Here is a 27,225-nt window from a genome sequence, read left to right on the forward strand (position 1 = left end):
CAACTTTGGTTAGGGCCTACTAACGGCTTCTGCCCCTCCCTGGTGTTGCCCTCAACTAAATAAAGCTGAGCTTCAACCTTCTGCTCCAAATTACCATTTTGAAAAATGCAATAGGCTTTTCAGGCCTACTAAAGGAGTCTGTCTGTGTGCCCCTGCCTGGTGTTGTCCTCAACTAAATAAAGCTGAGCTTCAACCTTCCGGCTCTCATTAAGTGGTTTTAAAACAAAAATGGTGGTTAGGGCCTACTAACGGCTTCTGCCCCTCCCTGGTGTTGTCCTCAACTAAATAAAGCTGAGCTTCAACCTTCCGGCTCTCATTATGTGGTTTTAAAAAAAAAAATGGTGGTTAGGGCCTACTAACGGCTTCTGCCCCTCCCTGGTGTTGTCCTCAACTAAATAAAGCTGAGCTTCAACCTTCCGGCTCTCATTATGTGGTTTTAAAAAAAAAAATGGTGGTTAGGGCCTACTAACGGCTTCTGCCCCTCCCTGGTGTTGTCCTCAACTAAATAAAGCTGAGCTTCAACCTTCCGGCTCTCATTATGTGGTTTTAAAAAAAAAAATGGTGGTTAGGGCCTACTAACGGCTTCTGCCCCTCCCTGGTGTTGTCCTCAACTAAATAAAGCTGAGCTTCAACCTTCCGGCTCTCATTATGTGGTTTTAAAAAAAAAAATGGTGGTTAGGGCCTACTAACGGCTTCTGCCCCTCCCTGGTGTTGTCCTCAACTAAATAAAGCTGAGCTTCAACCTTCCGGCTCTCATTATGTGGTTTTAAAAAAAAAAATGGTGGTTAGGGCCTACTAACGGCTTCTGCCCCTCCCTGGTGTTGTCCTCAACTAAATAAAGCTGAGCTTCAACCTTCCGGCTCTCATTAAGTGGTTTTAAAAAAAAAAAATGGTGGTTAGGGCCTACTAACGGCTTCTGCCCCTCCCTGGTGTTGCCCTCAACTAAATAAAGCTGAGCTTCAACCTTCTGCTCCAAATTACCATTTTGAAAAATGCAATAGGCTTTTCCGGCCTACTAAAGGTGTCTGTCTGTGTGCCCCTGCCTGGTGATGTCCTCAACTAAATAAAGCTGAGCTTCAACCTTCCGGCTCTCATTAAGTGGTTTAAAAAAAAAAAATGGTGGTTAGGGCCTACTAACGGCTTCTGCCCCTCCCTGGTGTTGTCCTCAACTAAATAAAGCTGAGCTTCAACCTTCCGGCTCTCATTATGTGGTTTTAAAAAAAAAAATGGTGGTTAGGGCCTACTAACGGCTTCTGCCCCTCCCTGGTGTTGTCCTCAACTAAATAAAGCTGAGCTTCAACCTTCCGGCTCTCATTATGTGGTTTTAAAAAAAAAAATGGTGGTTAGGGCCTACTAACGGCTTCTGCCCCTCCCTGGTGTTGTCCTCAACTAAATAAAGCTGAGCTTCAACCTTCCGGCTCTCATTATGTGGTTTTAAAAAAAAAAATGGTGGTTAGGGCCTACTAACGGCTTCTGCCCCTCCCTGGTGTTGTCCTCAACTAAATAAAGCTGAGCTTCAACCTTCCGGCTCTCATTATGTGGTTTTAAAAAAAAAAAAGGTGGTTAGGGCCTACTAACGGCTTCTGCCCCTCCCTGGTGTTGTCCTCAACTAAATAAAGCTGAGCTTCAACCTTCCGGCTCTCATTATGTGGTTTTAAAAAAAAAAATGGTGGTTAGGGCCTACTAACGGCTTCTGCCCCTCCCTGGTGTTGTCCTCAACTAAATAAAGCTGAGCTTCAACCTTCCGGCTCTCATTATGTGGTTTTAAAAAAAAAAATGGTGGTTAGGGCCTACTAACGGCTTCTGCCCCTCCCTGGTGTTGTCCTCAACTAAATAAAGCTGAGCTTCAACCTTCCGGCTCTCATTAAGTGGTTTTAAAACAAAAATGGTGGTTAGGGCCTACTAACGGCTTCTGCCCCTCCCTGGTGTTGTCCTCAACTAAATAAAGCTGAGCTTCAACCTTCCGGCTCTCATTATGTGGTTTTAAAAAAAAAAATGGTGGTTAGGGCCTACTAACGGCTTCTGCCCCTCCCTGGTGTTGTCCTCAACTAAATAAAGCTGAGCTTCAACCTTCCGGCTCTCATTATGTGGTTTTAAAAAAAAAAATGGTGGTTAGGGCCTACTAACGGCTTCTGCCCCTCCCTGGTGTTGTCCTCAACTAAATAAAGCTGAGCTTCAACCTTCCGGCTCTCATTATGTGGTTTTAAAAAAAAAAATGGTGGTTAGGGCCTACTAACGGCTTCTGCCCCTCCCTGGTGTTGTCCTCAACTAAATAAAGCTGAGCTTCAACCTTCCGGCTCTCATTAAGTGGTTTTAAAACAAAAATGGTGGTTAGGGCCTACTAACGGCTTCTGCCCCTCCCTGGTGTTGTCCTCAACTAAATAAAGCTGAGCTTCAACCTTCCGGCTCTCATTATGTGGTTTTAAAAAAAAAAATGGTGGTTAGGGCCTACTAACGGCTTCTGCCCCTCCCTGGTGTTGTCCTCAACTAAATAAAGCTGAGCTTCAACCTTCCGGCTCTCATTAAGTGGTTTTAAAAAAAAAATGGTGGTTAGGGCCTACTAACGGCTTCTGCCCCTCCCTGGTGTTGTCCTCAACTAAATAAAGCTGAGCTTCAACCTTCCGGCTCTCATTATGTGGTTTTAAAAAAAAAAATGGTGGTTAGGGCCTACTAACGGCTTCTGCCCCTCCCTGGTGTTGTCCTCAACTAAATAAAGCTGAGCTTCAACCTTCCGGCTCTCATTATGTGGTTTTAAAAAAAAAAATGGTGGTTAGGGCCTACTAACGGCTTCTGCCCCTCCCTGGTGTTGTCCTCAACTAAATAAAGCTGAGCTTCAACCTTCCGGCTCTCATTAAGTGGTTTTAAAACAAAAATGGTGGTTAGGGCCTACTAACGGCTTCTGCCCCTCCCTGGTGTTGTCCTCAACTAAATAAAGCTGAGCTTCAACCTTCCGGCTCTCATTATGTGGTTTTAAAAAAAAAAATGGTGGTTAGGGCCTACTAACGGCTTCTGCCCCTCCCTGGTGTTGTCCTCAACTAAATAAAGCTGAGCTTCAACCTTCCGGCTCTCATTATGTGGTTTTAAAAAAAAAAATGGTGGTTAGGGCCTACTAACGGCTTCTGCCCCTCCCTGGTGTTGTCCTCAACTAAATAAAGCTGAGCTTCAACCTTCCGGCTCTCATTAAGTGGTTTTAAAACAAAAATGGTGGTTAGGGCCTACTAACGGCTTCTGCCCCTCCCTGGTGTTGTCCTCAACTAAATAAAGCTGAGCTTCAACCTTCCGGCTCTCATTATGTGGTTTTAAAAAAAAAAATGGTGGTTAGGGCCTACTAACGGCTTCTGCCCCTCCCTGGTGTTGTCCTCAACTAAATAAAGCTGAGCTTCAACCTTCCGGCTCTCATTAAGTGGTTTTAAAAAAAAATGGTGGTTAGGGCCTACTAACGGCTTCTGCCCCTCCCTGGTGTTGTCCTCAACTAAATAAAGCTGAGCTTCAACCTTCCGGCTCTCATTATGTGGTTTTAAAAAAAAAAATGGTGGTTAGGGCCTACTAACGGCTTCTGCCCCTCCCTGGTGTTGTCCTCAACTAAATAAAGCTGAGCTTCAACCTTCCGGCTCTCATTATGTGGTTTTAAAAAAAAAAATGGTGGTTAGGGCCTACTAACGGCTTCTGCCCCTCCCTGGTGTTGTCCTCAACTAAATAAAGCTGAGCTTCAACCTTCCGGCTCTCATTAAGTGGTTTTAAAACAAAAATGGTGGTTAGGGCCTACTAACGGCTTCTGCCCCTCCCTGGTGTTGTCCTCAACTAAATAAAGCTGAGCTTCAACCTTCCGGCTCTCATTATGTGGTTTTAAAAAAAAAAATGGTGGTTAGGGCCTACTAACGGCTTCTGCCCCTCCCTGGTGTTGTCCTCAACTAAATAAAGCTGAGCTTCAACCTTCCGGCTCTCATTATGTGGTTTTAAAAAAAAAAATGGTGGTTAGGGCCTACTAACGGCTTCTGCCCCTCCCTGGTGTTGTCCTCAACTAAATAAAGCTGAGCTTCAACCTTCCGGCTCTCATTAAGTGGTTTTAAAACAAAAATGGTGGTTAGGGCCTACTAACGGCTTCTGCCCCTCCCTGGTGTTGTCCTCAACTAAATAAAGCTGAGCTTCAACCTTCCGGCTCTCATTATGTGGTTTTAAAAAAAAAAATGGTGGTTAGGGCCTACTAACGGCTTCTGCCCCTCCCTGGTGTTGTCCTCAACTAAATAAAGCTGAGCTTCAACCTTCCGGCTCTCATTAAGTGGTTTTAAAAAAAAAATGGTGGTTAGGGCCTACTAACGGCTTCTGCCCCTCCCTGGTGTTGCCCTCAACTAAATAAAGCTGAGCTTCAACCTTCTGCTCCAAATTACCATTTTAAAAAATGCAATAGGCTTTTCCGGCCTACTAAAGGTGTCTGCCCCTCCCTGGTGTTGTCCTCAACTGAACAAAGCTGAGCTTCCACATTCTGGCTTTCGCCCTATACTATCAGATATTAAACTGCATTTGGCCTACTAGTGTGGTTAGGCCCTTGAAACAGTGTCTGCTGCTCTTGGGTTTGCTACTCCACTGAACAAAGCAATGCCGCCTGTTTAGTCCTGTTACCAATTTTGAACTGCATGTAGCCTACTTTATTCTTTGGCCCTATATCTGTTTCCTCCTCATCCTGCCCATTGCCCAGCCACTGCTAAATGAGTCTGCTGGTACATTGACCTAGACCACTACATTCCCCTTGTACTCTACACAGCCAGAATCTGTCCCTGCTGAAAGTAAGGTTCCCCTTCCCGCATGTTATACCACCTTACACAGGGACAAAGAGGAAGGTGCAGATGAAAGTGCAGGTTCCTTCATCAGGTGGGGGGGCATACTCGTTGGCGACGTCACTGGCACAGGGCCCCTCAGAGTACGCAAAAGTGTCGCTGCTGGTGGGAGGCGCCCCCGCCATGCAAACACACCGCCGTACTTTGAGGGGCCCTGTGCCAGTGGCAATGCGAACGAGTGGGCCCCCCCCCTGCTTGCTCAGGATCACAGCACTTGCAACTTTTAAATACTTACCTTTCCCTGCAACACCGCCGTGACGTAGTCCGCATTTCCTGGGCCCACGAAAAACTTGAGCCGGCCCTACTCCCCCCACAACTTTTGCCAAATGACCCCCAATTCCCTATGCCCAACTATTATTATAAAGTTAATTAAGATTGACAAGCTTCAGAAACAAGAATGGATGTTTTTGGCATTAAAATGGGCACTGTAGGTGTTTTCCTGGCCTCCACTCACTGCCGACTATGCTTCCCCATTGACTTGCATTGGGTTTCGTGTTTCGGTCGATCCCCGACTTTTAGCGATAATCGGCCGACTGCACTCGACTCGACTCTGGACAAAATCGGGTTTCCCAAAACCCTACTCGATCTTAAAAAAATGAAAGTCGCTCAACCCTAATGTCCACACTGCACAGTACAAGCTGCAGCTGTCAGTCAAGCTGGATGGGTGGAAATTGAATATACTTAGGCTCATGAGCTCCCACACTCCATAGCTAAATTCATAACATGTTCACTTTAATATCTAAGGGGTAAAATCTCTCCTTGTGGGGAGTCACAAGCCTGACCAATGTTAGGAGACTTACAGGCTATGCAATGCTACTTTGGGAAATTAAATATGCAAATAGCCTCTTTAGAGAGGAGGAGAATTTGAACTCTAGTGTCATCGTTTTTTTCTGCACTTCTTGACACCAGGCCAAATGCCTTTGTCTCACTTGCCTTCTGCCATTCCTGAGAAAGCTCTGTGTCGGGGTTGAACTATCTTTGTAGCTGAATCCTTTTTAGGAAACAGTTCTGGCACTTGTTGGACATTCTAAGGTGCCCTGAAGCCTTCTTCATAGCAACTGAACCTCTCTCTTTGATCTTTGAGGCATTTGTTACTGATAATCCAATAAATGTTTGATTTAGGATCAGGCTTACAAGCAGCAATGTCTTTGCCTTAAAGCCCCTTTGATGCAAATCAATGATGGCAGCATTAATTTCCTTGGCGGTAACCATGGTTAATAGAATAAGACAATGATTTCAAGCACCAGATCCTTTAAAACAAACAATTTTCTCATTTATTTCAATCTACATGACAGAGTGATATCAGCTGCCTTGTCCTCGTAAACTCTTTCTCCTGAGCTGGGCTGCTGTTCTGGCACTTCAGGAGCTCTAAAAATGTGACATGGAACCCTAAAAAGATTCCAGCTATATCTGAACTCCAATATGGTACTTCTTCCCTTCTGATCTTTGCGCTGTCACACAAAAGAAGTTTTTCGCCACAGACAGTGGGGGAAATAAGTATTTGATAAACTGCCAATTTTGAAAGTTTTCGCACCTACAAGAAATCACAGAACATATTTTGGGGTCCATTTTTCCTGTTACCCTTGTGAAAAGGAAACATTTGTGGCAAAACCAACATTTTTTTGTAAAAAATGTATTTTTTTCATTTTCACGGCTCAATAAAATTCTGTGCAGCAATTGCCGGTTCAAGGTGATCATTACACCTCTAGATAAGTTTCGTGAGTGGTGAAGTTTCCAAAATGGAGTCCCTTCTTGGCGATTTCCATGGTTTAGGCACATCAGGGATTCTGCAAATGCTTCATGACATCCGCTATCTATTCCAGCCAATTTTGTGCTCCAAAAGATGAATGGCGCGCCTTCCCTTCTAAGCCCAAACAGTAGTTTTCCACTACATATGGGTTATCCGTGTACTCAGGAGATGCTGCACAACAAATTGTATGGTCCTTTTTTATCTTGTTACTCTTTTGAAAATGCAAAATTTGGGGCTAAAGCAATATTCGTGTGGGAAAAAGTTAAATTTTCATGGTTTCCCTCCACATCGCTTTACTTCCTGTAAAGCCCCTATAGGTTTAGTAAATTTCTTGAATATGGTTTTGAGCACTTTGAGGGTGCAGCTTTTTGAAATTTTCATTTTTAGGTATTTTTTGGCCTGGTCAGAAATGTGAAAACAGGCTGGGGTTGAAGGGGTTTAAAAATGGACAATTTTCAGATTATAGAGTCCCGTGGAAGGAGTTGTCTAAAAAAATTCAGTGATTCTTTTACAGATATACATGTACAAGTAATAAACAAAGCTACTTAATAGTAGCGCAGAATAAATAGTTATGTTTGTCTAGAATTGGAGGAAATACATCAATCACAGTGTACAAAGCATAGGCACTAATGCTGAAAATAGAAAGACATCGCATTCATGGAGAGGAAATGCAGAAATAGCTCCTGGTCTATGACAAATGGTTACAAGTTTCCAAAATATTAGGTACTGTTTTCTTGTTATGGATGAACACATGTTTAGGCTAGACGACTATGGACATCTGGGAATAATTACAATGTCTGTAGCCCCCTAACTAGTTGCTCAGAATGAACTGGGTGTATGTCTCCATTTACTAGTAATACAGCGGTCACAGGACAATTGCTCGCCTTACATCAAGCATATATCTACAAAGCATGCAGACGGCGCATCAGAATAGACTCCACGCAACAGTTCATTTAAAGGGAATCTCTCAGCAGGTTTTTGGTAATTAATCTGAGAGCAGCATAACATAATTACATCCTCACACTGGCCAGTGCCTGCATTGGGACGTACTTTGCAGGTAAAGTTAGCGTGCGATGTTCTCTCGTCCCACAGTAGAAGACAGCAACAGCAGCATCTCCTGTGATGTCTATGAAGCGGTGTCTTAAAGACACCACTGGCAAGACTCACTGATGGTACAGTAAGCAAGGAAGAAGAAACATAAGTCCCAGCTATATTGAAAAATATAGGATTTTATGCTGGAAAATGAGACTAACGGTTCTTGTAATGATAACAGTAATAAGAGATACAAGGAGAGATAGCTGGAACGTGTCACACAAGCTGCACTCCAGCTATGGCAACACAAAGTTCAATACAAACAGTAGAAACAATTTCTACAGACTACTCCCTCCTAAATTCCTACCTGGCTTCTGATAATCGGGCCACGCTGCTGCAGCGCCCTAAGTAGGGAAACCTGCTCTATACCATAATGCATTGGAACACCGATGTCACACTCTGAGTTCTACAGCACTGAGGAGAAATTATGCTTGCTTCTGATTGATCCTTATGTAGTGGAGCCGAGATTGCTGTGTTGCACTCCTCCTTCAGGTTAATGGTTCCGTCTTCTTCTGGGTAAGGAAAAGTCTCATCCCACCTTCAATGCTGAGGGGTCACTGGTACCACAGCATTGCTTTCTCTCTCCAGGTTACAGGCGCTTGGGGAAAACTGCTTGGCTGTGTTATGCGACCCTTTCCTTCTGACTCGATCCTGCTAGCTGATCCTACGGTAACCAGGCACTATCTTCTCCCTTAAAGCCTTTCATTTGTTTAACAATCTCTTAGTGTTCAGACACCTGTTCTGCTTTCCTGACACAGACACGAGTCTCCCACAGTCACCACTTCCGGATGAGACACTTCCTGCTTCTTGCTCAAACCAACACGCAGCATGCAGCAGATGGGAAAGGACTAGTCCAAGTGCACACAGATCAGAAGGGAGCATTGTCTCTTAAAGAGAAGGTGTAATTCAGCTCTTGGCAGTGGTTGACCTCCTATCTGTGACCCAGCGCCAGGTCTCCTGTGATGACTTCACTGCAGCCCCAGGTCTCCTGTGATAGTTATACTGCAGACTCTTGTCTCCTGTGATGACTATACTGCAGCCTCATGTCTGCTGTAATGCATATGCTGCAGCCACCTTTCTCCTGTGATGTCTATGCTGCAGCCAAATGTCTCCTGTGATATCTGTGTCCCAGCCCCATGTTTGTTGTGATGTCTATACCGCAGCCTCATCTTTCCTGTGTTGTCTATACTGCAGCCTCATAGTTTCCTGTGATGTCTATTCCTCAACCCCATGTCTCCTGTGATGTACATGCTGCAGTCCCATGTCTCCTGTGATGTCTACACTACAGCCCCATGTCTCCTGTGATGTATATACTACAGACCCATGTCTCTTGTGATGCATATACAGCAGTCATGGCGTCGCCTATGTGATGTATACAGAAGTCTCTAGGTCTCCTATGTGATGTATACAGCAGTTTTGGTGTCTGCTATGTGATGTATTCTGCATATTGTCCGCTACTTAAATTTTATGAATGTAATCTGAGAATTGATATATTTCCCACTATGAGGAGACCTGCAGTGTAATATACATGTGTGTTTGGTACAACTTACTGCAGCAAGTTCTTTACAAAACTTATAATTGCAAAGAGTTGCCTGTACTCCAGACCAATGCAAATCTGGAAAAGCAGTTGCGAGTAGCAATATCATCAATACCACCTAACATCACAGCCGAACCAAAGAGAAGCAGTTCCAGCCATCACATCGGGGTGAATTAATTAAATGTTTGACCAAACATAGTTACAAAATTACATAGTTACATAGGTTGAAAAAAGATCTAGGTCCACCAAGTTCAACATTTTTCCACCAATTGTACATTTTTGTCACTAATTTAACTATAACCGATCACAGGGATAGCAAGGTAATTTTCAAGTTGATAATTTTGTATGGCTGCCCAGCGTCAGACTGGAGCACCTTGGGCCCACCAGAGAAAATCATTCTTGGGTCCCACTATGTAGCTACATAGAAATAGATACAAGACCAACAATTGTGGGGTAAAACACGCTAATATCAGGGTATAATATAAGGTAGTTCACGTCTTAATTATGTAGCAAGGGTTGGGGTAGCCCCCTCATAAAATATAATGCGGTCCCCTCTCATAGAATATAATGCAGCACCCCACAAAATATAATGCAACCCCCTCAGGTATGACGCAGTCCCCACCATAGAATATAATGTAGCACCCCCATGGGGTATAATGCAGCCCCCTCATATAGTATAATGCAACCCACCACAGAATATAATGTAGTCCCCTGAGAGAATGCAGTTCCACCACAGAATATAATGCAGCCCCTCCATAGAGTATACTGTAGCCCCCTCATATAGTATGATGTAGCCCCCATAATATAATGTAGTCCCCTGAGAGAATAATACAGCCCCACCACAGAATATAATGCAGCCCCCCATAGAGTATACTGTAACCCCTCATATAGTATGATGTAGCCCCCCAGAATATAATGTAGTACCCTGAGTATAATGCAGTCCCCCCACAGAATATAATGTAGCCCCCCAGGGCCGTATTTAGAGTTTCTGCTGGCCTAGGCACTTTTATGACACTATCGGCAGTGACTTTGGCAAGAATTGCTGATGTGAAAGTCGCCTTTTGCAGCAGATCTGGCAGTTTTTCTGCATGTGCCGCGTAACAGATCACTTACAGCAACACTGTGTTCGGCCTCATTCATTCCCTATGGGATTTGTGGCACTTGCCGTGATCTGGCAAATGCAGTACCATACCTCCCAACTTTTGAAGAAGGGAAAGAGGCATAAAGTTTGCGGCGCGCGTAGTGCGCCGCGGCAAATTTTAGGCCATGTCACTGACCACACCCATTTCACAACTAGTCACACCCATATCCACGTCCCAACCACAGCCATTTAGCACTGCTGATCACACTGTTTTATATACAATAATTATAAGCAAACAAAAATATGGCCACACAGTGCTCCATACTGTATAATGGCCACACATGATGCTCAATACTGTATAACGGCCACCACACATGATGCTCCATACTGTATAATGGCCACACACAGTTCTCCATACTGTATAATGGCCACACATAATGCTCAATACTGTATAATACTGTATAATGGCCACCACACATGATGCTCCATACTGTATAATGACCACACACAGTTCTCCATACTTTATAATGGCCACACATGATGCTCCATACTGTATAATGGCCACACAGTGCTCCATACTGTATAATGGCCACACAGTGCTCCATACTGTATAATGGCCACACATAGTGCTCCTGTATGCATGGCTCATATCCCCCATATGCATGGCTTATCTCTCCACCCCCCGGCTCCCGCTCCCGCTCCCATCTTGCATGGCGTGCCGGCTTATGTCCTCCTTCATCACCCCATCCCCCCGTGCCTCTGTCCCTCATACTCACCTGTCCTACACTGCACGGCCATGCCGACATCCCTCTGGCTCTGTCCCGACTCCCAGCGCAGCACCTTCTTCCTGCGTGAGCGGTCATGTGATACCGCTCATTAAGGTCATGAATATGCGCATATTCATGACCTTAATGAGTGGTACCACGTGACCGCTCATTCAGGACGAGCTGCAGATGCCGAGACCACCGCTGGAGCAGGGTGAGTATCGTCTTCAAGGAGGGTGGGTGGAAGGCGGCCGAGCGGCCGGGGGGGGCTCCTGGAGCAGTGGGGGCCCTAGGCAGCTGCTGGCCAGTATGCCAGCAGGTGTTAGTGCCCCTGGGCCCACCGGAGAATCCTCTGGTTCTCCGGTGGGCCAGTCCGAGCCTGCCCTGTGCCCACCGGAGAATCCTCCGGTTCTCCGGTGGGCCAGTCCGAGCCTGTGGCCACCGAATGATGGGATTAATATCCAAATGGCGCTTGTTCTAATGTTTCCTTTTCAGTAGCTCACTGCTCCTCTGCCACCTGGCTTCCTGGGGACTTGCTCTTCTGAAGATCAGCAGCATGGTGGTGCCTCTGGTCCAACCTAAGTGCTCTTACAGTCCTATAGCAGAGGCTGCTTTGTCTTTGCAGCTTGGGAGAATTGCAGTAGAACAGAGGCTAGCTGTATTTAGCGCTTTGGCCATTTTCATCGCACCACAAGCAGGCCCTAAACCATACGGTACAAAATAGATGCATGCTTCTTACCTAGCTAATCAGCCACTCTGAGACTCTGAGGTGGCCAGCAGCCTATGCAATGAGCTATATAATTTAAAGTTAGCCATCCCTCCATTCTGTTACAAGCAAATTAAAAGAACCTCTTTATTGTAAGGAATAGAGCTGATTTTTAACAAGAACTAAATTGCAAAATTTATTGTTTTTACAAGCAATTTGCAAGTTTACCTATTAAAAAACATGAGACAACACTTTTAAGTGCAGAGGTGTGATAATAACACATTCTGAAATTTTTATATGACATAGTCATCAATTTCAGACTACAAATTAATGCTGCCATTACATGTTGGGTATAGAGCCTTACCAACATAACGTGGAACATAAAAATATTGCTAAATAGATTATGATCCTATGCAGGGATGGACACTGACAGCCATACACACAGGGGTGTAACAGTCGTGGTTACAGACAGTGTGAGTGGGCATGTTGTTGTCAGCTGTTGTGCTGGCTAAGAGGATGAAGCTCTTGTGGGAGCAGAGGAAGGTGAGAATTTTTTTTATATTTAATGTGTTAAGAAAACAGAGGCAGAACGGTGTACATATGTAGAGGATGGAGTACATGATGTGAGTCACTTAAACCAGGATGAGAGACATATACACTAGGAAAGAGTCCAGGATGGAAGGAATATATATCAGGATGGAGGACATATATACAAGGAAGGGGCCCAGGGTGGGCGACATATGTACCTGAAAGGGGTCCAGGATCAGGGACATATATATACTTGGAAGGGGCCCAGGATGGGGGACATATATACCTGGAATGGGCCTACGATGATGAGAAACATAAATACCTGGAAGGGGCCCAGGATGGGGGAATATATATACCAGGTAGGGGGCCAGGATGGGGAACATATATACCAGGAAAGGGCCCTGGATAGGGGGCATATATACCTGGAATGGGCCTAGGATGATGAGAGACAGAAATACCTGGAAGGGGCCAGGGGTGGGGGACATATATACCACGTAGGGGGGCCAGGATGAGGGACATATTTACTTGGAAGTGGGCCAGGATGGGGGACATATATACCAGGTAGGGAGCCAGGATGGGGGACATATATACCTGGAAGTGGGCCAAGATGGGGGTCATATATACCAGGCAGGGGGCCAGGATGGGGGACATATATACCTGGAAGTGGGCCAAGATGGGGGTCATATATACCTGGAAGGGGTCCAGGATGGGGGACATATATACCTGAAAGGAGCCCAGGATGGTGACATACAGTGGGTACAGAAAGTATTCAGACCCCTTTAAATTTTTCACTCTTTGTTTCCTTGCAGCCATTTGGTAAATTCAAAAAAGGGGCCCAGGTTGGAGGAATTATATACCAGGTAGTGGCCCAGGGTGGGCGACATATGTACCTGGAAGGGGTCTAGGATCAGGAACATACATACCTGGAAGGGGTCCAGGATGGGGGACATATATACCAGGAAAGGGTCCAGGATGGAGGACATATATACAAGGAAGGGGCCCAGGTTGGAGGAACTATATACCAGGCAGTGGCCAGGGTGGGCGACATATGTACCTGAAAGGGGTCCAGGATCAGGGACATAGATACTTGGAAGGGGCCTAGGATAGGGGACATATATACCAGGAAAGGGTCCAGGATGGGGAACATATATACCTGGAATGGGCCTACGATGATGAGAGACATAAATATCTGGAAGGGCCCCAGGATGGGGGAAATATATACACCAGGAAAGGGGCCGGGATGGGGGGGCATATATATACCTGGAATGGGCGTAGGATGATGAGGGACAGAAACACCTGGAAGTGGCCAGGGGTGGGGAAAATATATACCAGGTAGGGGGCCAGGATGGGGAACATATATACCAGAAAAGGGGCCAGGATGGGGACACATATACCAGGTAGGGAGCCAGGATGGTGGACATATACACCTGGAAGTGGGCCAAGATGGCGGACATATATACCAGGTAGGGGGCCAGGATGGGTGACATATATACCTGGAAGTGGGTCAGAATGGGTTACATATATACCTGGAAGGGGTCCAGGATGGGGGATATATATACCTGGAAGATGCCCAAGATGGGGAACATATATACCTGAAAGGGGCCCAGGATGGCGACATACAGTATATTCAGACCCCTTTCAATTTTTCACTCTTTGTTTCATTGGAGCCCTTTGGTAAATTCAAAACAAGTTCATTATTTTCACATTAATGTACACTTTGCACCGATCTTGACTGAAAAATAACAGAAATGTAGAAATGTTTGCAAATTTAATAAAAAAGAAAACCTGAAATATCACATGGTCATAACTATTCAGACCCTTTGCTCCGACACTCATATTTAAGTCACATGCTGTCCATTTCCTTGTGATCCTCCTTGAGATGGTTCTACTCCTTCATTGGAGTTCAGCTGTGTTTAATTAAATTGATAGGACTTGATTTAGAAAGGCACACACCTGTCTATATAAGACTTCACAGTTCACAGTGCATGTCAGACCAAAAGAGAATGATGAGGTCAATGGAACTGGCCAAGGAGCTCAGAGACAGAATTGTGGCAAGGCACAGATCTGGCCAAGGTTACATCAGAATTTCTGCAGTACTCAAGGTTCCTAAGAACATAGTGGCCTCCATAATTCTTAAATGGAAGAAGTTTGGGACCGCCAGAAGTCTTCCTAGACCTGGCCTTCCAGCCAAAATGAGCAATCGTGGGAGAAGAGCCTTGGTGAGAGAGGTAAAGAAGAACCCCAAGATCACTGTAGCTGAGCTCCAGAGATGCAGTAGGGAGATGGGAGAACGTTCTACAAAATCAACTTTCACTGCAGCCCTCCACCAGTCTGGCCTTATGGTAGAGTGGCCCAACGGAAGCCTCTCCTCAGTGCAAGACATATGAAAGTCTGCACAGAGTTTGCTAAAAAACACACAAAGGACTTCCAGACTATGAGAAATAAGATTCTCTGGTCTGATGAGACGAAGATAGACCTTTTTGGTGATAATTCTAAGTGGTATGTGTGGAAAAAACCAGGCACTGCTCATCACCTATATTTGCCGGAGGAAAAATGTTGTTGTATCACTGAACGCGTTTCGAACATGTACTGAGGACTAAGAACACTATTCGTGTTTGAAACGCGTTGTGTTACAACGGCATTTTTCCTCCGGCAAATACCTGACCTGAAAATGGCTGTCCACCAACATTCACCATACAACCTGACGGAACGGGAGAGGACCTACAAGGAAGAATGGCAGAGGATCCCCAAATGCAGGTGTGAAAAACTTGTTGCATCATTCCCAAGAAGACTCATGGCTCTGCTAGCTCAAAAGGGTGCTTCTACTCAATGCTGAGCAAAGGGTCTGAACACTTATGACCATGTGATATTTCAGTTTTTCTCTTTTTAAAAATTTGCAAAAATTACTACATTTCTTAAAGGGGTCTGAATACTTTCTATACCCACTGTATATACCTGGAAGTTGTGTTGGGTGCAGGATGAGGGACATTACTACATATTGGGGGGAATATTTATATTCTTATAGTAATTAGATTACTACAAAGGCCAAAACATCTGACTAACATGCCTAGTCTACTCTCGCCTTACCCATTACCTCTCCACTCATTCCCTCCTAGACCCTTCACAGTCCGGCTTCCATCCCCTACACTCGACAGAAACTGCACTCATCAAAGTGACCAACGACCTTCTGACAGCAAAATGTAATGGTGACCACTCTCTGCTCATTCTGCTCGATCTTTCTGCAGCTTTCGACTCTGTTGACCACCCTCTCCTACTCTCTAGGCTCCAGTCACTAGGCATTAAGGACACTGCTCTCTCCTGGTTCTCCTCCTATCTTTCTGACCGCTCCTTCGGTGTTCTGTTCTCTGGCTCCACTTCATTTCCTCTTCGTCTCACTTTCGGGGTACCTCAGGGCTCAGTCCTTGGCCCCCTTCTCTTCTCTCTCTACATGGCCCCAATTGGACAGACCATCAGCAGATTTGGCTTTCAGTACCATCTTTATGCCGACGACACACAACTATACACGTCATCCCCTGACCTTACCCCCGCTGTACTACAGAACGTCAGTGACTGTCTGTCTGCAGTCTCCAACATCCTGTCCACTCTCTATCTGAAACTCAACCTCTCCAAAACTTAACTTTTTCTGCTCCCACCGTCTACTAACCTCCCTAAACCTGACGTTTCCCTCTCCGTGGGTGGCACCATAATAACACCCTGGCAGCAGGCACGCTGTCTGGGTGTTACGTTTGACTCCGATCTCTCCTTCACATCCCATATACAATCTCTTGCCCGCTCGTGCAGCTTTTACCTCAAGAATATCTCTAGAATCCGCCCTTTTCTCACCATGGAAACAACAAAAACCCTCACTGTCGCCCTGATCCACTTCCTCCTGGACTACTGTAATGCTCTATTAATTGGCCTCCCCCTTACTCAACTTTTCCCTCTCCAGTCTATCCTTAATGCAGCAGCCAGGATTGTCTATCAAGCTAATCGTTACTCGGACGCGTCCGCTCTTCGCCAGTCGTTACACTGGCTGCCCATTCATTATAAAATCCAATTCAAAGTACTTGTTCTCACCCACAAAGCTCTTCACAGTGCAGCACCCCCTTACATCTCCTCCCTCATTTCTGTCTATTGGCCTAACTGACCACTGCACTCTGCAAATGACTTTTGACTAACCTCTGCACTAATCCGTATCTCCCACTCCCGACTCCAAGACTTCTCCCGTGCTGTGCCAATCCTCTGGAATGCTCTACCCCAAGATATTAGGACCATCCACAATTTGCATAGTTTTAGGTGCTCCCTCAAAACACATTTGTTCAGAGCGGCCTATCACATTCCCTAATCAAACTCATTCACTACTTCCATCTATCCCCCACTCCCTGAAGATGGCTGGACCATCATTGTAAATACATCATTGTAAATACACACCTGTACTTTGTATCTCCCCCACCTCATTGTAGATTGTAAGCTCTCCCGAGCAAGGTCATCTTATGTTGCTTTAATTATTGTATTGTTAACATTGTTACTTATGACTGTTGTGTTAAACTGTAAAGCACTACGGAATATGTTGGCGCTATATAAATAAAGATTATTATTATATTATTATAACATTGCGTGCAGCAGCCACCACAGCCTCCCAGACACGGGTTCCGAGAGGTGTGCTGATTTCCCTTCCTGTAGATCTCACATTTTATCAGGGACCACAGGTTCTCTATGGGGTTCAGATGAGGTGAACAAGGGGGCCATGTCATTATTTTTTCTTCTTTGAGACCTTTACTGGTCACGCTGTGGAGTAGTTGGAGGCATGTGATGGAGCATTGTCCTGCATGAAAATCATGTTTTTCTTGAACAATACCGACTTCTTCCTGTACCACTGCTTGAAGAAGTTGTCTTCCAGAAACTGGCAGTAGGTCTGGGAGTTGAGCTTCACTCCATCCTCAACCCGAAAAGGTCCCACAAGTTCATCTTTGATGATATCAGCCCATACCAGTACCCCACCTCCACCTTCCTGGCGTCTGAGTCGGAGTGGAGCTCTCTGCCCTTTACTGATCCAACCTCTGGCCCATCCATCTGGCCCATCAAGAGTCACTCTCATTTCATCAGTCCATAAAACCTTTGAAAAGTCAGTATTAAGATATTTCTTGGCCCAGTATTGACATTTTATCTTATGTTTCTTGTTCAAAGGTGGTCGTTTTTCAGCCTTCCTTACCTTGGCCATGTCCCTGAGTATCGCACACCTTGTGCTTTTTGTTACTCGCGTAACGTTGCAGCTCTTAAATATGGCAAAACTGGTGGCAAATGGCATCTTGGCAGCTTCACGCTTGATTTTCCTCAATCATGGGCAGTTATTTTGCGCATTTTTTGCCCAACATGCTTCTTGCGACCCTGTTGGCTATTTGCCATGAAACGCTTGATTGTTCAGTGATCATGCTTCAAAAGTTTGTCAATTTCAAGACTGCTGCATCCCTCTGCAAGACATCTCACAATTTTGGACTTTTCAGAGCCCGTCAAATCTCTCTTCTGACCCATTTTGCCAAAGGAAAGGAAGTTGCCTAATAATTAAGCACACCTTATATAGGGTTTTGATGTCATTAGACAACACCCCTCCTCATTACAGAGATGCACATCACCTGATTTACTTAATTGGTAGTTGGCTCTCAATCCTGAACAGCTTGGAGTAGGACAACATGTATAAAAAGTATCATGTGATCAAAATACAACTTGACTAATAATTCTGCACAGAGTGTATATGCCTAGGTTATTTACTGCTATTTAAAAAGTGTATTAAAAATTGTGGTTAGTATGATTATTTTTGCCCTTTTAATGTTTGCATTGTTTTCCCATAAAATCAGGTATTAGAATGCAACACTATAAATATAATTTATGTAAAAAAACTGGCAAACCTTGCAGTCTAAATCTAGGGCAACTTGTGGAGAGCAATTGTTATCAGGTTTGCTGTGCCTTAGTCCAGAGGAATTTAGGCTCAAGACTGGTATATGTAAGACAATTTCCTTGAGCATTTGTCAGAAAAAGCGAAAGCATGGCACAAGAAACATATCAGGTAAAAATGCCAAGTGCTTCCTGCAATGAATCTGTTGCCCTGAGCTAGAGCCTACAGTCTACAGCACCAATATTGATTTATCTTGTCCTTTATGTGAAGACATAAGCTGTCACTCAGACAGTCTATAGTATTGTTATACATGTGGCTTGATGGAAATGCTTTACACATTTTTGTTACACATTGTTCATGAACACACAGGTGCCTCAGAGCTTAAGTTGTCCTTATTAATAATAATAACTAATGGAGATATCATTTAGGTCTCTTTAGGACTAACGAAGGCTAACGATGTGGACCACACAAAGCCTTGAGAACAGGCCTTATCTGTCTTCAAAGTGTATATTTGTAACGTGCTGTTGCTCGACTCCACTGTGCTACCGGCTAACATGGTGCAATACTAAGATGATGGCTGAATAAAACTTCGGAATTACTTTTTCTGAATTACTTGTCAAATGTCTCCTTTGTAAATTCTGAGATAATCAAGGATTTTTTTTTCTGTAAGCTCTACAGACTCTGTAACTGGACAGAACACTCATAAATCACTCTGCCCTACAAGAGAGAGAACTGCGCAGCTATACAGCTACTGTTGCACAGTCTTCTCTATATCTTTCCTGTACTCCTCTTTAGAATCAGTGCTGATGACTGCAAATATAAGTAATGCAACCCATGTATGCAGCTATAACATTTCCACTACCCTCCAGCAGAGATCCTAAAGATAACCAAATGAGTACCCTAGATCACCAGAAATCCTTACATTAACACGTTCACTTCCAAAGACCACTAGTGATATTAGAAGTAACCACCTCACTGCCTTGACTACCAATTATGCTTAACTTAACTCCATCACTATTCCATAGTACCAGAAAAAAAAATTACAGATATAGGCCCTTTGCTGCCCTATACCACCAAGACCTAGATATAACCTTTTCTATAATAGTCCTGGGTGCTGTTTAATACTAGTTGACTAGGCTCTACGTAATCCAATATTTTTGCCTGCTTTATCAATAATTATTAGATTGTTGCCTGTTAATATTTATTTGCTGCTGTTGGCCAAGAGGAATAGGAACCAAGGTTTTTAACGACCTCACTCACTAGCTACAAATATGAACGCTGAACATTAGCCAGGAGTCAGACTACCAACACTACCATCGATCAGATGATTGAAGAAACGACAACACTCTGGTAAGTCAACATGATTCATCTACAATACCATTCACTATCACTATATATAATGTTTGCACATTGCCTGGTAAACAATGAAGAAGATAAAGCTTTTCTTAGATCCCCATCGGTTTGATATCGAGGACTTATCCTAAACATAGGCCATCAGAATCGAAGTCCTGGAAATCCCTATTACATTGTTATAGGTGGTATGACAAGTAAGAAAAAAAAAAAATACATTTTTTTCATATCAGACATTAATTACACAAAATTACCACCATTTACTTACTCATTTTCTTTTTTTTCATCACTAATTTGGTTTTCATTTTTTGCTGGAGAACTCTCTTTTTTTATAATAGGGGAGGTTTTCTTCTCGGGCTGTGATGGAATAGGTTTGTCCTCTTTTATTGTTTTATCATCCACTGGACCATCTGGAGTATAAAAAGTACAGTATTATTTAGACCTACAGGTGGAGTTTTGTCAGCAGAACTTGACTCAAGATTGCCAACTACTTCTATTCAGGAGGAATAATAAATTCTGACCGAAATCAAGAGAATTTAGACAGGACTAACCCCTTTCAGACATCGGCTATAATGATCCGTCCATGTGACCTTGGCCAATTTGACCATGGATAGATCATTACATCGTCACGGGGGGTGTGCGGGCGATCGCCACCAGATGTCAGCTGATTCTGAAAGCTGACACCTGGCACTAGGTGCCAGAAGCGGTTACAAACCGTTCCCGGCACTTTAACACCCATAATGCTGCGATCGAACAAGATCGCAGCATTCTGGAAGCTGACAGAGGGCTGACATCCCCTCTGCCTTCGCATCAGAGACCCACGGGGTCCCGATTGTTGCCATGGTGAGTGGATGCATCATGACGACATCCTGGTCACCAGAGCTACTGTAGGAACCTTGTTAATCATGCGCAGAGCATGATCAGAAAGTCTCTCTGTCAGTGCAGCACTGACAGCTTCTATGGCATGCAGAGGCTGCTTCATATGCATGCTATAGGATAGATCAGCCTGCAAAAAATGATTGTCCCATAGCGGGACTAAGTAAAAAAGTTAGAAAAAAGTAAAAAAAAATCTTTTTCAATTTTTTTTTTAAATCAAAAATAATAATAAAAAAATAATTATATATTCTATTTCTAAATAAATATTTGAATGAAAAAAAAAACTATAAAAGTACACATATTTGATATCGCTGCATCCACAATGACCCGACCTATAAAAATGTCCCACTAGTTAACCCCTTCAGTGAACACCATAAAAAATAAATAAAAAAACAAGGCAAAAAACAATGCGTTAGCATCATACGGCCAAACAAAAAGTGGAATAACACGCGATCAAAAAGACGGTTAGAAATAAACATGGTACTACTGAAAACATCATCTTGTCCCGCAAAAAATAAGCTGCCATTCAGCTCCATCAGCGGAAAAGTAAAAAAGTTATAGCTCTCAGAATAAAATGATGCAAAAATAATTATTTTTTCTATAAAATAGTTTTTATTGTATAAAAGTGCCGAAACATAAAAAAATATAAATGAGGTATCGCTGTAATCGTCCTGACCCAAAGAATAAAACTGCCTTATCAATTTTACCACACATGGAACAGCATAAACCCCCCCTCCCCCCAAAAAAAGAAATTCATGAATTGCTGGTTTTTGTTCATTCTGCCTCCCAAAAATCAGAATAGAAAGCGATCAAAAAATGTCATGTGCTCAAAAATGTTACCAATAAAAATGTCAGCTCGTCCTGCAAACAAGACCTCACATGACTCTATGGGACAACATATGGAAAAATTATAGCTCTCAAAATGTGGTGATGCAAAAAATATTTTTTGCAATAAAAAGCGTCTTTTAGTGTGTGACAGAAGCCAAATATAAAAACTGCTATAAGGCCTCTTTCACACGTCCTGATATTTCCAGCACAGAAGATGTCAGTGTCTGTGCTTGTGATACATGTGGCACACATGTGGCAACCGTGTGCCGCATCAGTACCACACGGACAGGTGCCAGGGAAGAAGCGTTACAGTAAGCACTGTTCCTCGGCACTGGGTGCTGAACAAGGCTCTCATCATTCTCCCCTGCTCTGCCTGCGATTGGCTAGCAGGGTAGAATGATGAGAGTTATATTTAAGTAATAAAAGAGACAGCAGGCAGCAGCTGATGGGACTATTACTCCCATTAGCCTACCCCTACTGCTGCTAATAACAGTGACAGCAGGAGCGGCTGATGGGGTATTCATCAGCCGCCACCTGCGCTATAAATAAGTAAATGAAAAAAAAGTGTGGGTTCCCCTGTATTTTCTATAACCAGCCAGACAAAACTCACGGCTGGAGGCTGCAACCCTTAGAGGGGTCCCCATGCCGTTTTTTAAATTATTTAAATAAATAATTTTAAAAAATGGCATGTGGTCCCCCACATTTTTGACAACCAGCCTTGCTAAAGCTCACAGCTGGGGGCTGGCATTCTCAGGCTGGTAAGGGGCCACGGATATTGAACCCCCAGCCTAAAATTAGTAGCCCACAGCTGCCCAGAAAATGCACATCTATTAGTGCTAATTCTGGCGCTTTGCCTGGCTTTTCCCACTTGCCCTGTAGTGGTGGCAAGAGGGGTTCACATTTGTGGAGTTAATGTCACCTTTGTATTGACAGGTAACAACAAGCCCTGAGGTTAGTAATGGAGAGGCGTCAATAAGATGTTCCCATTACTAACCCCATAATCACATTGTATAAAAACACAAACATCAAGAATAAAGTCCTTTGATTGGAAAAATGACACAGACTCCTTTAATAATCTTAATTAAACCATACTCACAACCTCACCTAATTCCACTGAAGCCCTCGTTCTCCTGTAATAAAACTAAAATAAAGAAAAACAATATACCATACCTGTCCATCGTTCTGTCCCACGCTGCAATCCACAGCTGGGGGATAATTCGTTTTGAAACTGGATGGTGCCAAGATGCGACCATCCAGGCTGAAAACCACTTGTGAATGAGCTGCTGGGTTCACAGCATCAGTGACTGGGGGTGCCATCATAGAGGTTACCTCCGGTCACTGGGCTCCGCTCACTGCCGGGCTGAAATGTGGTGAGATCCCCGCTAGCACCGTGAGCGCTCAGTGACTGGGGTTGACATCATAGAGGTTACCTCCAGTCACTGCGCTCTGTTCCCTGCCGGGCTGAGCTGCGGTGAGATCCCCGCTAGCACCGTGAGAGCTCATGTTTTTTTTTTATTTTGTTGGAAAATTTAGAAATTGCTGATTAACTTTGACTCTTTCTAACCACCTTACAAAAAAATGATGTTTTAAAAACTGATGCTTATGTAAAGTAGACATGTATTAAATGTTATGTACTAACTGTTTTGTGTGATATAACCATCTGGTTTTAAGCCATAAAAATTAAAAGTTTGAAAATTGCGACATTTTCCAAATTTTTGCCAAAATTCTGTTTTTTTTACAAATAAATGCAAAAATATCAGCCTGAATTTACCAATAACATGAATAACAATGTGTTGTGAATTAGTCTCTGGGGGGAAGGGGTTAAGACTGAGTTGGCACTGGTGGTACTGAATTACAGATAAAGAAAACATTTTTTAAAGAAAACCCATCAGTTAAAGAAGACAGAAGAGAATAAGATAATTTATCCAAAATATTGATAGTCTTTAAAAGACTGGATGGTGGCTAATTGGTTAAGGGGCACTCACTCTCCACTGCTCTGTGAAAGTAGCACTTGCTGCACAAAGAATTAATGGGGCATAAGCGTTTGATGTGTTATGTCTCTAACAAAGCAGAAAGAATAAATTATCATGCTGAAAGATCCAATATCTACGATGCTCAAGTTCAATTTAGTTGCAGTAATACCCCATAATGGATTCTTACTTATGAGGAATACCAGGAATTGTTCTAAATGACAAAAGTTTTTCAGAGGAAAATAAACTAACATTTGTGGTTTTCAGCTGGGACCCTAGCATAGATGGTAAAAGATGTGCACTTTCATAACAAAGTAATGTTAATGACACTGTAATCTTTACAATTTAGGAGTATGCTATTGAATATTTTATAAAAAAAAAAAGATTTTAAATATTTTATAATGCTTCATATTGTCTTGGGAACCAATTAAAATTTGTTTATAGCTTTACATCTACGCAGACTCACTTTATGAACTTTCCAGAATGACAAAGAGAAAACAAGCTGCGAGAGATATAGTATGAAGCCAAAAAGATCAAAAGAACAGCATGAAGCCTTGGGAACAGCAATGGTATAGTAACAACATTGAGAAGGGGACTCTTGGTGACAGAAATGTAACTGACGGTAAATGAGCTTCTTATAAATTGTCACAGACGAAGACTATAGCACATAATGACATAGAAAAGTATATAGAAACATGAATTGGCTGATAATGGCTTTTTTGGATCACCTTGCTTTGGGCAATAGTTCAGCTGTATAATAAAGGTTCAAAATTACAAATGCTTAGCATATATTTAAAGGAGTAGTCCAAAACACAACTTAATTTTCATTCTAAATATTTAATGCAATAATCTAAACTATTTTCTAATATACTTGGATTTAAAGTTCGCTATCCTTCCCTAGCTACTTTATCTAACTGCTTTTTTTTACAACTTCGTTTTCGATAACACTTTATCTAAGAATCCCCAGTGAATGCTGGGATAGTCAAACAAAGAATCATCAGGGGGCAGAGACTGCGGTCACTGCTGCAGCTGATGTCTCTTCTGTTGTGAATTCCGTTCTTGGGCTCCATCCTGTGGTCATGAATGGTATTTTTGGGAGTTCTGCTCTTGGGCTCCCTCTGGTGGTTTCGAGTGGAACTTAGCAGCTGCTTTCACTAATCGGTGCCCTGGCCTTGTTATTTAACTGGGCTTTAGGCTGTAGTTGATGCCAGCTGTCAATGTTTTTTCCTGTGGATTCAGTCCTTTCCTGGAAGCTTGCTGTTGGCCAGTCCATTTCAGCTTAAGATAAGTTCTGCTAGTTTTTGGGAGTTTCCCTGCTTATGACCTTCTGTTCAGTTTACGTTATGTCTCTTTTGTCCAGCTTGTCATTATGAATTATTCCGGCTAGTTGGAAGCTCTGGGGTCGCAGATTTGCTCCTCCACACCGTGAGTCGGTGTGGAGGTTATTTTTTGTAAACTCTGCGTGGACATTTAGTTTTTTATACTGACCGCACAGTAGCCTTTTCTATCTCTGTCTATTTAGATAGTATTGGCCTCCTTTGCTAAATCTAGTTTCATTTCTGAGTTTGTCATTTCCCTCTCCACTCACCGTCAATATTTGTGGGGGGCTATCTTTCCTTTGGGGGTTTCTCTGAGGCGAGATAGTTTTCCGTTTCCATCTTCAGGGGTAGCTAGTTCTTAGGCTGTGAAGAGGCGTCTAGGCAGAGATAGGAACGCTCCACGGCTATTTCTAGTGTTGGTGTTAGGAGTAGGGATTGCGGTCAGTAAAGCTACCACCTCCTCAGAGCTAGTACATTATTTGTTTTACCCACTAGGTCATTTCAGTGCTGCTCCGTAATCACTAGGTCATAACAGTGATTACTGTCGGTGGAGCTGCCACCTCCTCTGAGCTTGTCCATGATTGGTTTTACCCACCAGGTCATCTCAGTACTGCTCTGTAACTACCAGGCCATAACACTCTTCCCTACAAAGTGTAATCAGTGAAGCTCGTTTTCAGGGGCTGGGATAGTATGTGAGTGATGTGAGATGTGCACAAAGACAGTATTCTCTCTTGCCAGCTCAGATCAGCAATAACACGCTGGCAACAGAGCAGAGTGCACTGTCAGTGTGCCTTGTAAGATCAATGCTCAGCGTGCAGAGAACAGCACCAACCCTGCAAGTGGCTGGTCTCTACTCTGCCTGCAGGATGACACGTATTTATTTTATAAGGCACACTGACAGTGCATACTACTCTGTTGCAGACTCTTTACTGCTGATCTGAGCCGGCAAGAGAGCTCGCTGTCATTGTGCACACCACACAGTGCATATCGCGTGGGAACGAGCTGTCAACCTTAAATGATCATCACTAAAAATTCAATCCAGGGAAGGGACAAGTGCTGCTGTAGTGACTGCAGCCTCTTTTCCTGATGACGTTTCTTTTGATTATATCCCAGGATGCACTTGGATTCTCAAACGAATCGTGATTAAAAAGGAAGTATAAAAAAAAGAAAAGTAGCTACATAGTGTAGTTAGGGAAGGATAGAGAATTTTTAATTCAAATATTTTTGAAAAATAGTTTTGTTTATGGCATTAGCTAGATAGGCATTTACGATGAAAATTACCGTATATGCTCATGTATAAGTCGAGATTTTCAGCACATTTTTTTGTGCTGAAAATGTCCCCCTCGGCTTATACATGAGTCATTGTCCAGAAAGCCGGTGGGGGAGTGGGAGCAGTGGCAGGAGCCGACGGCTGTGGCACAGTGATACCTGCAGCTGCTGGCTAACAGAAGATATCATACTCCCCCCCACGTGCCATCGCTGCATCTCCATCCCTCTATCTCCGTTGTCCCAGCAGCTCTTCCTGTGCTGAGCGGTCACATGGTACCGCTCATTAAGGTAATGAATATGCAGTTGTCTCCGCTCCCATAGGCATGGAGCGCATATCCATTACCTTAATGAGCAGTACCACGCAACTCTTTGTACATAGTCAGGTTTTTGGATGTATCCATCACCAACAGTGGACAAATTATTATTTAGGTTTATCTAGTCATGTAAAACAGTAGAAAATGTGTAGCTGTACATTGCAACAATTGTTATATTGGCTATTAATTACTATAAGGGTATAATCACTTGGAGTGAATTTTCAACCTTTAAAATTGGCAAAATATTACAGTACCACCAAACACACTTTGTGCATACAACATCATTTTGGGGTGGAATCCACTCCGTAAACCACCTCAAAAAGCTCTAACTAAATGCTCAAAAGAATGAACACATGTATATCTATATAAAAACTTCTTTTGAGCGCCATTTTAACCGCTTCTGGCTTCCAAAGATGCTAAGTGCTTAAATAAGTCATCAGACAATTCTTAAGGCTTTTCAGCTCTGAAGACTTTATAAAAGAAGTCAATGGGTAGGCTCAAAAGCTGGCTGGAAAACTCCCATTTGCTCCTGGAGTTAAAAGATCAAATAGAAAGCGCCAGTGAAAAAAGACACTGCAAAAATGCTGGAAAAACATACACAAAGAAACCCACTGGTTGTCAGAAAGTTCAAAAAAGCACACAAGAAACAACAAAAGCTAAAACATACACTTTAGTAAAAAAAACATAAAAAAATGGCTTTTCCTGATGCATTTTCCTCTTGAACAAAACCAGATGAATTGCCCACCTGAAAACAACATTGTGTCCACATACCCTAAAAAATCCACAGGGAGTCTAAAAAAAAATGACAAAGACTAAAAGTTTTGACTCATTTTTTAAATTTGGTTTTCTTTATCTAATTTTAGGAATTGTGCGAAAATTTGATGTAGTTTTAAGTCAAATGCAAGCAGAAATATGGAACATTCCAAAGGGTTCACAAAGTATTAATCACCACTGTAAGTTTAAAATGAGAATTATAGTAACTAGTCATGTGGTTTTGCTAATATCATGTATTTTTAATGTTGAAAACTCAAGTACTATCTCTGGAGTATTAACATTTGATGTTGCTTTTTCACATTTTAGGTAAAATAATGATTTTATGGACATATGAGGGAT

The 27,225-nt window shown here is 43.2% G+C and overlaps 1 protein-coding gene across 2 annotated transcripts in view; it reads right to left on the reverse strand.

Moving 5' to 3' along the window:
* The window catches only part of CNGB3 (cyclic nucleotide gated channel subunit beta 3), a 253,837-nt gene that overhangs the window by 202,978 nt on the left and 23,634 nt on the right, over nt 1–27,225 (reverse strand). For both annotated transcript variants that reach the window (XM_077268004.1, XM_077268003.1), the window contains exon 3: nt 19,805–19,946. In XM_077268004.1, coding sequence (XP_077124119.1) covers nt 19,805–19,946 — 142 coding nt within the window. The remainder of the gene's footprint in view (nt 1–19,804; nt 19,947–27,225) is intronic.

This window comes from Ranitomeya variabilis, chromosome 6 (genome assembly GCF_051348905.1).
Source record: "Ranitomeya variabilis isolate aRanVar5 chromosome 6, aRanVar5.hap1, whole genome shotgun sequence".
NCBI lineage: Eukaryota > Metazoa > Chordata > Amphibia > Anura > Dendrobatidae > Ranitomeya > Ranitomeya variabilis.